Raw genomic sequence first — 15,789 nt, 5'->3', positions numbered from 1 at the left:
CAGATCCACTGAATTGAGGGCCCCAAGGATTTAGCCCTAAGGGAATGAAAACGCCATTGCATTAGAGCGCTGATTATTAAGAGCTGTGTATCTCATTAACCCCACCCTCAAGCCCGTGGCTTCCCTGCTGGCTCCCACGTATGTACCGGAACCCCAGCCGGATCGGAGCCCCTCCTTGGCTCTGTTCGGCTGGACGGGGCTGTGCAGCAGCGCAGAATGCAGACTGAGCAAACAGCCTGGCCAGGCAGCAGCGGGGAGGGAAAGAAACAACGCTTTGCAATTAAAAATGAATGTTTAATGAAGCTGCAGCACATTGTGCCTGCTCCAGCAGTGAAACCCGGGCGGGCCCCACCACGCCGACAGCTCTAGGTCCGAGGGGAAGCCCACAGGACAGCCGGGAAAGAGATGAAGGTCAGAGGCTGGAGCCGGGGGGTGAAGTATGGTATTTTCCCTCCAGAGGAGCCTGATTAGACCAGGGGCCCAGGGCAGAGAAGAGGAGCAGGAGGTGTTGAGAGAGAGCAGGACCCCAATCTGCCTTGCTCTGGAGAAAGCAGTGGGCACCCGTGAAACCTCCCCACACTTGCTCTGGCATTGGCCCCTACACCAGCCATCCACAGCCACTTCCTGCCATGCCTGGCCAGGATGCTGCCCTCTGAAGGAGGGGTGGGTGCCCAGAAAGGCAGATCTGGGCCAGTGCGGAGCTGCTGAGAACTTGGGCTGAGACCCCTCTGCTCATCTCACATGGAGCCGGAGGAGTCTCCGCAGGGCCCGAAGGGAGCTCCAGCTCTGTCCCCAATGCAGGCGGGTGAGTGAATCCAGCAGCCACATCTAGTGCCGGACAGGCTGCTGCTGAGCAGCATGAAAAGCAAAGCAGCTAACTGTAGCCAAGCTCCATCTGCGCAGTTAGCAGGGCAGAGGAAGGGGGCCCCTGTGCGACCGCGGCACAGGATCATAGGAAGGGGATGTGTCGGATCACTGTGAACTATCCTGCCCCACTGCTAATATTCCCTGGGCCCACAGGAAAGCCAGTGCAAAGGGCTCCACCATGCTGCCAGCAGTCCAAGGCACAGCACCCCACTACAGCATCCCATCCCGAGGCGCAGCACCCCAGTATATGGCGCCCCAATGCACAGTGCCCCCAGGCATCCCACCGCTGTGCACAGCGCCCCACTGCACCATACCCCGTTCTGCTCCACCTCCCCACACAATGGACCCAACCCCACTGCAGAATACTCCGCCCACCTCGGCGGCACCCTTCTCAAGTGCTCCAGACCCCACCCGGCTGCCATCACCCCAAAGCGCAATCCCCACCCCACTCCCCCCAGCACTGGACCCAGCGCTCTGCTCAACCCCACAACGTACTGTACACTTCATCCCATCCCGCAGAGTACCTCATTCCACCCTGGATCACCCCGCTCAAAGCACCTGACTGGCCGCGGATCACCCCTCTGCACAGCACCCCTAGTGCACCTTTGCCCAGCTGGCCAGGCTGAGCATTGCCCTGGCTGCCAGGCCCCTCCTCGGCCTTGCCCCCGCTCGGTACTTTCCCCAGCACATTGCAGAGGTGACATGTGTCATCTCCAGGCTCGGGGGAGGTTCATGCTGTTTTCCATGCCCTGGATTCGTGGCTGTCTCAGAGGATGCCCGCCTGTCTCCTTGCATTAGTGCACCAGCCTTTGAGGAGCCCTGCCACTGCGGTGGCCGGGCAGCACGCTCAGCCTGCAAGGGGGGGTTCTTAGCTGACTAGAGCAGAAAACTCCACATTTGAGCAAGTGACTGACGCACCCGCCATGACAGAGCCTCCTCTTGTGCGGCAGCGGACGCTTGCTGACGGAGACACGGTGCTGAGTCGGCACCCGCAGCATGTGCAGGGGTTGCAGAGTGGACTGGCTCAGACAGGATCAGACCCTCCCGACGGATCTTGGGGCCAAATCTATCTATCCCCATACATACCCCCTGTATCGACTCATCCCCATAGACACCCCTCTACCATCTGTCTATCCCTGTACACCCCCGTCTCTCATGTATCCATCCACCTCCATCCACTCCCCTTTACCAATCCATCCATTCATCTATCTATTCATCCGCATACACGCCCCACCACCTATTCTTCCCAAGATTTCGATCATCTATCCACCCACCCACCCACCCTTCTTCAGGTATCTATCTATCTATCTAATGTGCCCATCTCCATGGCATCTGACTGCTCTGAGTGCAGATCATTGATTTCAATGGTTACATCCCTCTGTTTGTGCCACATCTGAGAGTATGAAGAAGGGCTGGGAACTCATTTGTTTTCCTGATGGCACAGAGCTCTGCGCGCACTGGTTTGGTCCAGGGCCGGGCCTGCCGATTCCTGAGAAGGGCAGCCCCCGCTCAAACCAGGAGGTACCTGTGATGTTTCACTCCATATTCTTTAGGAAAATATGCTTATGAAATGAATATGACATCACTGAGATGTACTTTATGCACGGTGGGTCTTGTAAGAGATCATTGGAAAGGTCGTAATTTACTGAATGTGATTATCTAAAGTGTACGCCTGTATCATTTCTGTATCTGAAGTTAGGAATAGTGACTATGTATCTGTATTTCAATTATGCTCCTTTGGGTGATGCCCACTGCTAACACTTCAGGTACAACAATGGAAAGGCCAGACAGGGCGGACGGCCCATCAGCAAGGACAATGGGCTGTGAAAAGGTTTGGCCCTCCTACCGACCCTCCATACTGCCACTGGATGCTACAGAGACAGGTGGTCTTGTCACCTGATACTAAACGTTACCTGAGACTTCTTGTAATTTTTCACTGGAAGGAAAGGGGGTCAAGTTTGGGAAAAAAAGGATTCCAGCCTTATGTAAATCCTATTTAAGGGTGGGGAGGAAGGCAAACGGGACTCCTTCTCTCCATGGCCTGTCTGCCTAAGAAGAAAAACTGCTAAAGGCACCTGAAGGGAAGGCAAGGGGAGAGTCCAGACTGAGACAGGGGTCCAGTCTGAAAAGGAATATAACTGCAACTTTGAACCACAGAAACTTTGCAACCTGCCTAAAATAACATTTAGGGTGAGAATTGACATTTTGTATCCTGTTTCTTAAGTATACTGAGCTTAGCTTGCGTACTTTGTTTTATTTGCTCAGTAATCTGCTTTGTTCTGTCTGTTCTCTCTTATATTCACTGAAAATTCGCCTTTTGTAGTTAATAAACTTAATTCTTGTTTATAATATAACCCAGTTTATGTAATTTCTAACTGGAGGGCGGGGGGCAAGAAGTTGTGCATATTTCCCTCCACATTGAAGGAGGGGGCAAATTTCATAAAACCTTTGGGTTTGTACCCCTTACAGGGAGCGGGCACCAGAGTGTTGGGGCAAGCCCCTATGGCTGAATCGTTCCAGAGCGGATCCCTGTCTCCCTGTGCAGCTGGGTTTGGCCCTGCCTGTGTGCGTGGCTGGACGAGGCTTGTGAGCCTGGTCCAGCCAGGCTGGGTAAAGGGGACCCAGGCTGGCAGAATAGGCTCACTCAGTGGCACCCCAGCACATCAAGTGACACCCCAAAGGGCCCAAACCCATCTCAGTACCAACCTAAGAGAGTCGCTTTTTATCAGCCGTAAGGGCGAGTGACGGTGGGAGGGGGCGGAGAGGAGTGAGCAGCAGACAGGATCTGGGGGGGCAAGAGGCAACGTGGTGGGCAGGGCCTCAGGGTAAGGGGAGGCAGCCCCCCACACACACACTTTTAGGGAGCTTCCACCACTCCTGATCCACAGCCCCTCTCAATCCAAGTCCTGGGCTCCCCACTCCTGCCGATGCACCTCAGTCCTGACCTGGATCCTCTCCTGCTGTCCCTGGCCTGGGTTCCCTCCAGCATGCGTCTTAACCCCATCCGCAGCCCCTGCTATCCCAGTCCTGGGCTCCGTCCCCACTACCATGCACTTTAGTCCTTACCCACAGGACCCTCTACAGCCACCACCGGGGATCCGCTCCTCGCTAGTGCTGCAAAGCTGGGGCAGAGTTGCCCATCCGTCCCGTCCCCAGCCAGCAGGCAGATGACGCCCATCTTGCCAAAGTCTGCACAAGCAACAGGGTCTTAGAGGGAGACTTAGGGCCTAGACGGGATTCCAGAGCCCCTGATATGCAGCATTGGCTACCGGGACCCATACCTGCATGCCTCTCCCTCTCCAGCATACGCACACCCCGAGATCCCTGCGCGGCTGCTGTTCTCAATCCTGGCCCTGCGAGCTGACAGCCAACAGGCAAGGTGGCTCCAGCTTACCTGTGGGATGCTGCCAATATTCTTCCTCAAAGTGCGCAGAGTGGCTGGCACGGCTCGGGCCCCAGGCTCCATCTGCTCCGTCACCCGCTGGTTGGCAATGAAAGCACAGATAACGCCAGCCCTGCGGGAGACGAGGCCAAAGCAGGTCACCTTAGTGCTCCAAAGAGCAACCAAATCAACTTGTCTAACAACCCTCTGACATGCAATGGGCCAGAACCAACCCCAGAGATACTGGGGGGTCTTCAGATCCAGCTCTGGGCTCCATGGCTGGTCCAAACCAAGTCCCCAGGTCTATGCAAATGACCCCAGACCTTGTCCCGGTTCAGAGTCTCATCCCAACTCTGTATCTCAGCTGTTCTCTGTGCTCTCAAGAGCGGGACAGAGGTGAAGAGGAATAGGAACCCGGGGGCAGGTCAGAGGGGGATGACAGGGTGAGAACAGGGGGATGGGCCCCTGGGGATTGCTGGGGTGAGGGGGAAAAGCTGGGTTGAAATTCAGGGTTTCAGCCCATGTTTTTCACATGCAGCCTCTGATTTGGGGTGCCTCCGTTTCTGGGTGCCCTGCTGCCAGAACCAGACCGAGCCCCTGCTGTGATAGCCGGGGTGCCCTTGCCCCAGACCCTCTCCTGAATGGAGGGCCCCTAATGCCCCTTTTCCCTCGGGCCCTGACGTGCCAACCCTGGTGCCCAGGAAATGCCCAAAGGGAGATTAGCCCCCAGTGACCCCCGCCCTACCCGGAAAGACCGGCACTGCCTGCGGGGTGCCCCCTGGACTAGTTCCCGTGGCCCATCCCCAGTGAGCGGCCCCTCCGCTCCCCTCCACCCACTGCACACCTGCCTGAGCCCCGCACCCCCCAGCCCGGCGCTGGCCTCACTCACAGGAGGATGGCGGTGGCGAGAGAGAGGCAGGACGCGAGGAGGTTGCGCCGGCAGGCGAGGGAGCGGCGGTCGGCCTTGAGGCGTCCCCCACAGCGCCGGCGGTGCCGGCTGCAGCAGAAGCACAGACCAGTCGCCGGCACCGCCACGAAGAAGAGCGCAGCGATCAGGGCGCAGACGAGGTAGCCGGCCTGGTAGCGGACCACCTGGGGGGAGCAAGCAAGGGTGTCCTCGTGGGGGGGGTACCTCTCCTGGCCCCCACCCATTCCCCTCACCCTCCCCTTGCCCTGCTTCCCCACCCACCTCCCCCACACACCCCCTTCTCCCACGCCCTCCCCTTGCCCTGCCTCCCCACCCACCTCCCCCACCCACCCCCTTGTCCCACGCCCTCCCCTTGCCCTGCCTCCCCACCCACCTCCCCCACACACCCCCTTCTCCCACGCCCTCCCCTTGCCCTGCCTCCCCACCCACCTCCCCCACACACCCCCTTCTCCCACGCCCTCCCCTTGCCCTGCCTCCCCACCCACCTCCCCCACACACCCCCTTCTCCCACGCCCTCCCCTTGCCCTGCCTCCCCACCCACCTCCCCCACCCACCCCCTTGTCCCACGCCCTCCCCTTGCCCTGCCTCCCCACCCACCTCCCCCACACACCCCGCTCTCCCACGCCCACCCTTTGCCCTCCCCACAGCTCCTTGCCCAGCCCCTACTAGTCCCCCCACCCATCCCCCACACCCTTGTCTTGCCCCACCCCCACTAGGCCCCCCACACCCTCCCCTTGCCTCACTGCCACCAGTCCCCCACTCCCTCCCCTTGCCCCGCCCCTCACTTACTCCTTGCCCCAAACCTTCCCTCCCATTCACCCATGCCTTCTCCTTGCCCCATCCCTCCCATGCCCTCCACCACACCCTTCTGACACCACCCCACACATCTCCCCCTGCCCCGCATTTCACTCAGCCAGCCCCAGGTGTCCTTGCCCTCGGGCCCATCCTTCACCCGCCCCACCCCACCCCTCACCCCCGCGGTAACCCAAGGAAATCCCGGTGTCCGCCGTGCCACAGGTGGGCCCCCAGAGGAGTAAGTGAAGTGGGGCCACACAGGACGGGTACAACCCCCCCCCCCCCCCCCGGCTCACCTGAGAGGTTCTGACTGACGACGGCTCGTTCAGGGCCATCCGGAGCAGCTCTGTGAAAACAAAAACCAACGGCCCGTCAAACCCCCAAACCCGGCCGCCCGTCCCCCTCCTCGCCTTCCCCCTGCTACCACCGCCCCGTCAGGATGAGCCAAGCTGCCAGGGAGGACGCTCTTCCCCTCCGTCTTGTGCCCAGCGGTGGGGCCAGGTCTCCAAGGAACTCGGAGCCGGCACGGCTCACAAGCCCCCATCAGGGCCCGAATTTCAGGCACACACAGTACCCGGGTTGCCCCAGGGCTCTCTGCCCCCGCCCCCCATCTGGCTCACCTGTGGGGAAGGGGTTCTGCTGGACCACGTCCAGGTAGCGCCGGACGACACCGTAGAGCGGATCCAGCGAGCTCGGGACCCGGTGCTGGGCGGCGACCTGCTGGTCAGCGCCTATCTCCATGAACTGGTGGACGAGGAGAGGGTTTCCAGGCGGACATTTCTGGGAGCCAACTGGATCCAGGAGAACCCAGGCTAAGGCCAGAGACAAGTGCAGAGGCACAGCTGAGGCTGAGCCCCCGACGCCTCTGGGCTGAGGGGCCTGCATTGGTTCAGAAATAGCCCCGGGGGGGGGGGGGGGGGGCTCTACCGCCTGGATTGCAATGGAGCCCCAAGGAGCCCCAGCCCTCGGGGAAGAGAATTCCCCCCCGCAGGGGCTGTGCCTGGAAGCCGCTGAGCCGGGTGGTCTCCTTGGAGGTGCCCAGACCCCCTCAATGCTCCCAGCTCCCACACACAACGCGGGGCACAGGGAGAGGCATCCCTGGCTCTGGCTCTCCCTCCTCTTCAGCTGATTGCCCCTGCAGCTGGAGTGCCTCCGAAACTGGCCCGACTGGTTTGATGCCTCCCGAGGGCCCAGGTGCTGCAGTGGCTGGCTTCCTTCTGCTCCGGGGATGGGGCAGGGTGGGGCGAGGCGCTTCTCCCAGCAGCTGTTCCAGGCCCCTTTCGCAATGCGCCCTGCTTTCCCGAGCCACTGAGCACTTCGATGCCAGCACTCCCACTCCGCAAGGGCGGCCTGGAAAGACCAGCGGGCCCAAGGGGGCGGGAGAGGGGACAGGGGCTGTGTGCTCCCCTCACTCCCTGCCCCCAGGGAACTGGCAGTGCAGCTCCTCATGCCTGGGGAACTACCTAATCTAGGCGTTCACCCCAAACTGGGCTGATGGCATTACATAGCCGATTCCCTAAGGAGGAGAAGTTTAAAGTGGCTTTAATCCCCATACTCCAGGGGCCATGCAGGGCCCTGTCTGCTCTCCTCAGTGTAAGTCACAGCAGCCTAACTTACGCTCTGCTTCCCATGGCCCCAGGGAATGATAGCATAGCTGTTGTACTGTGCGCTCTGGACATGACCCCCCACACGCCACCTTCAATGAGGATACGTAGAGTCAGAAAAACAGCTCTGCTCCAGCCAGGGAAGGCGCCCAAGCCGGGGGTTATTTGGCAGGGGCTGTTTCCTCCCACTTTCAGATCTCATGACACTGCCAGGGAATGTTGAACTGTTTGGTTTTCACTGCTAATCAGAGCCAAACCCGATCAGAGGCCTTGGTGAGATGACAGGGAAGCGCAGCATGCTGGGTAATGCAGGGGGAGATGGGAGCACAGAAAAGCCAGACCTGCAAGTCAGGAAGGCGATTTGGCTAAACATGTAATTTTAAACCTAATGGAAGTGGAATGGAAGCGGAATAGAGCTGAACAGCTTTGGCTTAGCAATGATGAGTGCTCTGCTCAAAGACTAGTACTGCAAAAATGGAAATCCAAAAAGGGACCAACAGCTGAAGACTGGAACTTCGACATCGTGAGCTTGGCCACCATGGCAAGAACTGTAAGAGAAATACCCAAGAAAAACTCAGAGATATGGGATACTTTCCTGGAGGTATCTGAATGTTCCTATTAAAGTATGGGGCCCCTCACATGTCCCCCTCTTCGAGGGGGACCAGACATCTGATTTACCAGCTTGTTACCCTTCAACGCCCCTCCCCTACCCAGATTTTTCACACTTGCTATCTGGTCACCCTACCCTCTTCTCTACCCACTTCCTTCCGGTCTCTATTCCCCTCCTCCTAATTTTGCTTCTATTCTTCATCTTATTTTAATAATTTTTCTTAAACTAGTTGGATTTTGCTAAGCAACATTGGTTTGTTTTTCAAATAATTGATTTCTTTTGTAACCATTCATATTATAGAGAACTAAATACTTAAAAAAAGAAAAGGAGGACTTGTGGCACCTTAGAGACTAACCAATTTATTTGAGCATGAGCTTTCATGAGCTACAGCTCACTTCATCGGATGCATTTGAAGTATAGCTAAGGCTGGGCAGCAAATGGTTCATATATTCTGAGAAGTACAAAGAGAAAAGGAGGACTTGTGGCACCTTAGAGACTAACCAATTTATTTGAGCATAAGCTTTCGTGAGCTACAGCTCACTTCATCAGATGCATATCGTGGAAACTGCAGCAGACTTTATATATACACAGAGAATATGAACCAATACCTCCTCCCACCCCACTGTCCTGCTGGTAATAGCTTATCTAAAGTGATCATCAGGTGGGCCATTTCCAGCACAAATCCAGGTTCTCTCACCCTCCACCCCCCCCCCCCACAAATTCAGAGAAAACCTGGATTTGTGCTGGAAATGGCCCACCTGATGATCACTTTAGATAAGCTATTACCAGCAGGACAGTGGGGTGGGAGGAGGTATTGGTTCATATTCTCTGTGTATATATAAAGTCTGCTGCAGTTTCCACGATATGCATCTGATGAAGTGAGCTGTAGCTCACGAAAGCTTATGCTCTAATAAATTGGTTAGTCTCTAAGGTGCCACAAGTACTCCTTTTCTTTTTGCAAATACAGACTAACACGGCTGCTACTCTGAAATCTGAGAAGTACGTTCGTGTATATTTTGTTGTTTGTTTTTTCTGCGACCAAAGAAAAGCCAAACCACAGCTCTGCCTGGGAAACACACAGCAGAAGGCACAGAAGAAGAGAGGCTTGAGAAGAACTAAGCTGCACAAGGGAAACAGAGTCACAACAGGGCATGGAGCTGTGTCAAAAGCAACCCAGCCCCATGCAGGTGCCAATTCCCTCCAGGAACTGCTACCCAGGTGTGGGCACAGAGATCATTGCTCCATGGAGCTGACAAACCGACTCTCTTGCAAGCAATCTGGGAAAGACACTTCAGTGCCAAGGCTTGACTCAGGAGGGGATCTGAGAGACTGTGTGGCACTGACCCATCTCTGCCCACTGGGGTGACCAGCCCCAGGCACCCACTGTCCTGAGGTTCAGGAATAATATGGTGGAGGCAGGACAGAGTAAGCCAGAATCAGACCTGGGTCCAGCTGCTACCGTATAGTGGAAAGCCTAGTAAATGGCCAGCAGGTGGGCAGAAGGGAGTAGAAGGCAGTGGAGCGGAGAGAGAGACGAACTGGCTCCAGGCGTGACTTTGGCGTTCCCACTCTGGAGGCCAGCACAGACTTGCCGACTGGATGCTGACACATCAACAAGCTGGGGCAGGGTGCTTGCTCCAGCAGCTTCCCATGGAGGAGGAGGGAGAGAGCTGCCTTCCCCCAGTCCTGTGCATGGTCTGGGCCTGCTGGACCTGCAGGGGTGACTTATTTCCAGCTCAGATGCCAGAGGTTTCTCTGCCCAGAGGGAGGTGTCTGTACACCCCACCCAGAGGCTCAGCCCACTGAGCTTGCTGCCATACAGTGTGGGGATTGGTGAAATGTAAAAGAAGTAACTGCTGGTTTTTACAAGCTCGCCCTCAACACATCTAAGGATTAGAGCTCAGAGCAGGGAATCAGGACTCCTGGGTTCTCTCTCAGCTCCGCCACCGACTCCTTTTGGGTACATCATTTATTGCCCAATGTGAGAGATGCTGGGCACTCTCAGCACCTGCTGATTTCAGTGAGAGCTGCAGGTCCTTGGCACCTCTGAAAAAATCAGGCTGCTAGCCTCTCTGTGCTTCAGTTTCCCCATACATACAATGGTGATAATAATGTTGGCCTCTCTTCCAGGTCTGCTGTGGGGCTGAATGAGTTGGTGTTTTGGAAGGTGCTTAGAGATCCTTGCATGAAAGACACTAGAGTGATGTAAAGTATTGTTCCCCAACCTTTTGTTTTCGGATCTGTCTATCACCACACATCCATACTTTATCATCCATCTATCTAATGCTCATCATTGTGTGAGCTTCTAGTTTTAACCAGCATTAAACAGAAATCCGAAGGGCCATAAGCTGCAGTGTTATCGCCCACCGATTTGCTGTTTCTTTGGCATGAAAAAAAACAGCTCCTGGATTGCCAGCTTGTTTTTGGAGACAACCTCAAAAGACCTTGTTTGGAAATGACAGGTTTCAGAGGAGCAGCCGTGTTAGTCTGCATTAGCAAAAAGAAAAGCAAGACTTGTGGCACCTTAGAGACTAACAAATTTATTTGAGCATAAGCTTTCATGAGCTACAGCTCAGCTCATGGGATGCATTCAGTGGAAAATACAGTGGGGAGATTTATATGCATAGAAAACATGAAACAATGGGTGTTACCATACACACTGTAACCAGAGTGATCACTTCAGGTGAGCTATTACCAGCAGGAGAGTGGGGGGGGTGGAGGGGGGCTTTTGTAGTGATAATCAAGGTGGGCCATTTCCAAAGATGACCCACCTTGATTATCACTACAAAAGCACCCCTCCTCCCCCCCCAGCCCCCCCACTCTCCTGCTGGTAATAGAATCATAGAATATCAAGGTTGGAAGGGACCTCAGGAGGTCATCTAGTCCAACCCCTGCTCAAAGCAGGACCAATCCCCCAATTTTTGCCCCAGATCCCTAAATGGCCCACTCAAGGATTGAACTCACAACCCTGGGTTTAGCAGGCCAATGCTCAAATCACAGCTCACCTGAAGTGATCACTCTGGTTACAGTGTGTATGGTAACACCATTGTTTCATGTTCTCTATGCATATAAATCTCCCCACTGTATTTTCCACAGAATGCATCCGATGAGGTGAGCTATAGCTCACGAAAGCTTATGCTCAAATAAATTTGCTAGTCTCTAAGGTGCCACAAGTCCTCCTTTTCTTTTTTTGGAAATGGAATTTCTTTTCCTCTAGCTCATTGGTGCCCTCGGATGGTGAGAACTGGAAGCAAACTGAGAGCAATACAGCCCCAGTCCTGAAACGGGACCAGGTAGAGCTGAGCAAATAATTGATTTTTTTTGGTTCAGTGGCTGAACCAAAAATCTATTATTATTGAACCGAAACTGAATCTTTCGATTTTCCTCAGTCAGATGAAAATGAAACATTTCAAATCTTGATTCAAATAGAAGGGCCGAAATGGTTCATTTTGACATTTCCAAAATTTTTGTTTTCAGGTTTTTTCAGCTGGAACTCTTTGCCAGATTCAACCTGAATTTTTGAATGGTTTCAGTGCTCCCCAAAATTAATGAATTGGCCAGTTTACTGTTGATACTAAAATGGGTGAAATCTGTCATGCGATTAGGGTCGTAAAGCCAGTGATAAGTATCTTAGGTCTGACCAAACTCAAGTGTCTTGCAAATTTCTTCTGCTCTGCTACTGAGCCAAGCCAAGAGAAAATGGCTAAGTCATTTCTGCCTTTTGTATGGATTGAGCCTTAGAGCACTGAAGAAGACAGGAAAGCTGCAAGTGATCAGCGAGACAAAAATGGAGACTTCTAGAAAGGTCCATCGCCCTAGAGATGGAGGCTCGTAAGAGTGACCAAGGAGATGGATACCACCCAACCGAGGGCCTCAAGGGTCTTCCACAAACAGTCCCAAGGTGCCCTTGGCAGGTATTCAACCACACCTCCATTACTAAGTTCTGTAAATAAGAGCCAAGGAAAAGCCCATAATGTGTTTCACATGAAGTAGATGAGCTTTGAGCTCTCGTAGCTACCAGCAAAACTCCAAGGGAGACTGTAACAGGATTGGCACCCATACAGTTCGTGGAATGGGTGGCACCCACCTCTCACAAGTGCCTCCCTCCCCATGGTCAATGGTTTCTTCGATGGGTGCTCAGTGACTCAGCTCTCCAGCTGTCTGTAGGTGGAACAGAACAAATCCCTTCTGGGGTATACAGTCTTTACCTTCTCCTGGCCCTGGAATGGGGCCATACCCCCATGGCTTCCTCACTGGAGACACTGTCTTCTTGCAGCCCTCCCTGGGCTCAGTCTTGCTCAGTCCCAGTAACCAGCCAGGACCTCCTTCTTAGCTCCCCCGTCCCTGCCCACACTGAGCTGTCTCTGGTTCTGCTGGTCTTTCAGTCAGCAAGGAACCCAGTCCTCTCTTCCAGATCCAGGCAGCAACTGACTGACTCAGCTCTGCTGCTGCTTTTTATATGACCCTCCTGGCCACTGATTGGCTGCACTCCTGCAGCCCCTCTGATTGGCTGCTTTCCCTGCAGGCCTCTTGGAGGACTTCTCTTCTGCTCCTCTCTGGGATGGGGTGTGGCAGGACCCTGAGGCCTCCAGCAAGGGGCTTCTGGGCCTAGTCTATCCCTTCCCAGAGACATTCGTTTCATCTCATGGGATGATGAAAAGGTGACCACTCAGGGGAAGAAGATTAGAGTTGGACAATCATAACTCCTCATGAGAGATGGGGACTGTGGCATGACTGGCTGGGTCAGATTTGCAAAAATGAAAAATTGCCATCAGACAACCCACCAAAGGTCTTATTAGAGAAGAATCCATCAGCCATCAACACCCTGTTCTTCCACATCCAGAACACTGGGACACCAGAATGCCAGGAAGAGCAGGACTTTGTTGACTAGCCTCTGGGTAGCACCTCCTGCTGGTAACTATCAAGTATTTGCTACAAGCAAACTCTGAGCTGACTCTTTGGGTCAGACCAATGGACCATCTAGCCCTGTATCCTGCCTTTGACAGTGGCCTGTGTCAGATGCTTCAGAGGGAATGAACAGAACAGGGCAATTTCAAGTGATCCATCCTGTGTTGTTTAGTCCCACTTTTGGACAATTGGAGATTTAGGGACATCCAAAGCATGGGATACATCCCTGCCCGTCTTGGCTAATAACCATTGATGTACCTATCCTCCATTAATTTATCTAATTATTTTTGAACCCAATTATACATTTACACTTCACAATATCCCCTGGCAACAAATTCCACAGGCTGACTGTGCGTTGTGTGAAGAAGTACTTCCTTTTGCTTGTTGTAAACCTGCTGCCTATTCATTTCATCAGGTGACCCCTAATTCCTATGTTATGTGAAGGGGTAAATAACACTTCCCTATTCACTTTCTTCCTTGGATACATAAGTCTCTGTTGGTACCAAAAAGGCCGACTCAGAGAGCAGAGAATTAGTCTTATACCACTATTGTGTAATTAACTGAGGATGTAATATTAGCATAAAGTTTACCCTGGGGATGACATTTGGTGATAAGTTCACCACCGTGTGATTAGCTTCGAGGAATGAGAGCTTGGTTTGCAGTGACTGGCTCTCTCTTTCCTCAGAAGTGTTAACATTCTGTGTTAACCTCAGTCTTGTAAACTTTATTACAGTGTTGTGGAACTGTCTCCATTCAAGTTTCCGTAACTTCCTGTTTTCTTAAATCTCTAGTTTAGTTCTACAACAGGACATCAAAAGAGCTGGCGAGAGACATTGCAAGGGCAATTCATTCATATACTTGCTTGACAGAACTGTAAAAAGGAATAAACGGGAAGAATGGAAGGTAAGTGGTTGGCAGGGGGCATGGGAATATGGGGGAGGAAGAGAACAATGGGAATTGGGTTCAGAGCAGGGGGATTGATGGAAGAGGAGTGGTAGGGAGGGGGAACCTCGAAAATTTTGATTGGCGTGGGATGCAAGGGAGGTAGTGGGTGGAGAGGTGGATGCAAAGGAAGTGGGTGGAGGGAACAGGGAACAATATAAGAGGGAACTGGTGAGGTAGTAATCCCAACGCTCCTCTACGGCTGTGAGACTTGGGTGACCTACAGAAAACACCTGAGAAACCAGCACTTTCTCCAGAAGATCCTCAACATAAAGCGGGGAAGATCACCGCACTAATGTCAGTGACTCCTGGAGGCCAACGCTTTGTTGAGGCCCTGATTACCCAGCACCAGCCGAGGTGGAGCAGGCATTGTGTGTGCATGCCTGATGCATGCCTACCAAAACAATTGCTGTACGCCCAACTCAACAAAGGAGAAAGGAAACAGGGAGGCCAAAGAAATGCTTTAAAGACACCCTCAAGACAAACATCCAGAGATGTAGCGTTGATACCATGCTGTCGAGACAGCAGCCCAGGATAGGGCTAACTGGCGAAGACTTGTCAGAGAAAGAACACTCACTTTTGAGGAAAATTGCCTTGCCCTGGTGGCAGAAAAACACCAGAAAAGAAAGGACAGACGACTGTCACGCAGCAACCATGACCCAATCCTGCCTTCCAACATCACAGGCAATGTCTGCCAATGAGTTTGCAGCTCAAGGATCGGACTCCTCAGTCACCAGAGGACCCATAGTTGGTCACCAGCTCCTTGATACTTATGATGGCTGCATCATGTCGAGGTAATGTCCATACTGTATCTTTGTCCAGTCACATCAGGGGTTCTCACACATCTGGGAGGCTTGGAAGAAATTGTCTGGTAGTTTAATCCTAACAGTTTGATTGACTGATAAACTGATTTAATATATTTAGATGTGGCCATCTTTTGCCTTTTTAGGGTGGGGTCACAGACAATGAGAGGTCATCAAGTTTCCTGTGTATGGTACTGCAGTGCATCACAATTTCATCTTCTTTTTAATTAATTCTAGATTTACTTCCCTGGCCCCTTTCTAGCAGGCAGGGGAGGTTATGGCCATGGTCTGCCACAGCTTCCACCATGCTGTCTCCATGTCTGTACTCCAGAATGTCTTCAGCAATGACAGCAATCCCTGCAAGTCCTGTTAGCACATCTTGTTGATATTCTTCCACTGCAGGTTTGATCCCAAACGGCATTCTCAGCCATCTGTATCTGTCGGCTGGTGCCCAGAATGTGGTGAGGTAACTGCTTTCCTTATCCAGTAACACTTGCCAATAGCCATCTTGGGCATCAAGTACTGAGAATACTTTTGCTTTTGCCAAGTCAGGTAATATTTCTTTAGTTGTAGGCATCAGATACTGAGCTCTTTATACTGCTATGTTTAAGCTGATTGAGTCTATGCAAATGCACAGCTTGGTTTTCTTCTCAATGGCTGCCATGCGGCTTATCCAACTTGTGGACTCTGTCACTTTAGCAGTGATTCCTCTCTCTTTCCATTTGCTTTATTGCTTCCATTATTTGTTCTCTTAATGCAGTGGGTACTGTGGGAGCCTGCTGATGTACTGACTTACTTGTTTTATCTATTTCTAGGTATAACATGCCTAGAAGACAGCCCCGTCCTTCAAAAATATCATGGTAATCTTTTAACAGCTTTACTGCAGGAATGCCATAATGTGTTGTCTGCTCTGGATATGATTTTTGCATTGCTTGTGTGTCTATTGTATG

The 15,789-nt window shown here is 53.1% G+C and overlaps 1 protein-coding gene across 1 annotated transcript in view; it reads right to left on the bottom strand.

Moving 5' to 3' along the window:
- PROM2 (prominin 2) overlaps positions 1-15,260 on the bottom strand; it is a 39,025-nt gene extending 23,765 nt beyond the window's left edge. Inside the window, exons 1-5 of the mRNA XM_073324755.2 lie at positions 15,083-15,260; positions 6,593-6,784; positions 6,269-6,318; positions 5,139-5,341; positions 4,262-4,382 (exon numbers count right to left, since the gene is read on the bottom strand). Of these exons, the coding sequence (XP_073180856.2) occupies positions 4,262-4,382; positions 5,139-5,341; positions 6,269-6,318; positions 6,593-6,784; positions 15,083-15,260 (744 nt within the window). The remainder of the gene's footprint in view (positions 1-4,261; positions 4,383-5,138; positions 5,342-6,268; positions 6,319-6,592; positions 6,785-15,082) is intronic.
- Positions 15,261-15,789: the final 529 nt, after the last annotated feature.

This window comes from Lepidochelys kempii, chromosome 26 (genome assembly GCF_965140285.1).
Source record: "Lepidochelys kempii isolate rLepKem1 chromosome 26, rLepKem1.hap1, whole genome shotgun sequence".
Classification (NCBI taxonomy): Eukaryota; Metazoa; Chordata; order Testudines; family Cheloniidae; genus Lepidochelys; species Lepidochelys kempii.
Note: the sequence above shows the minus strand (reverse complement) of the source record. Positions and strands in the feature narration are given on the sequence as shown.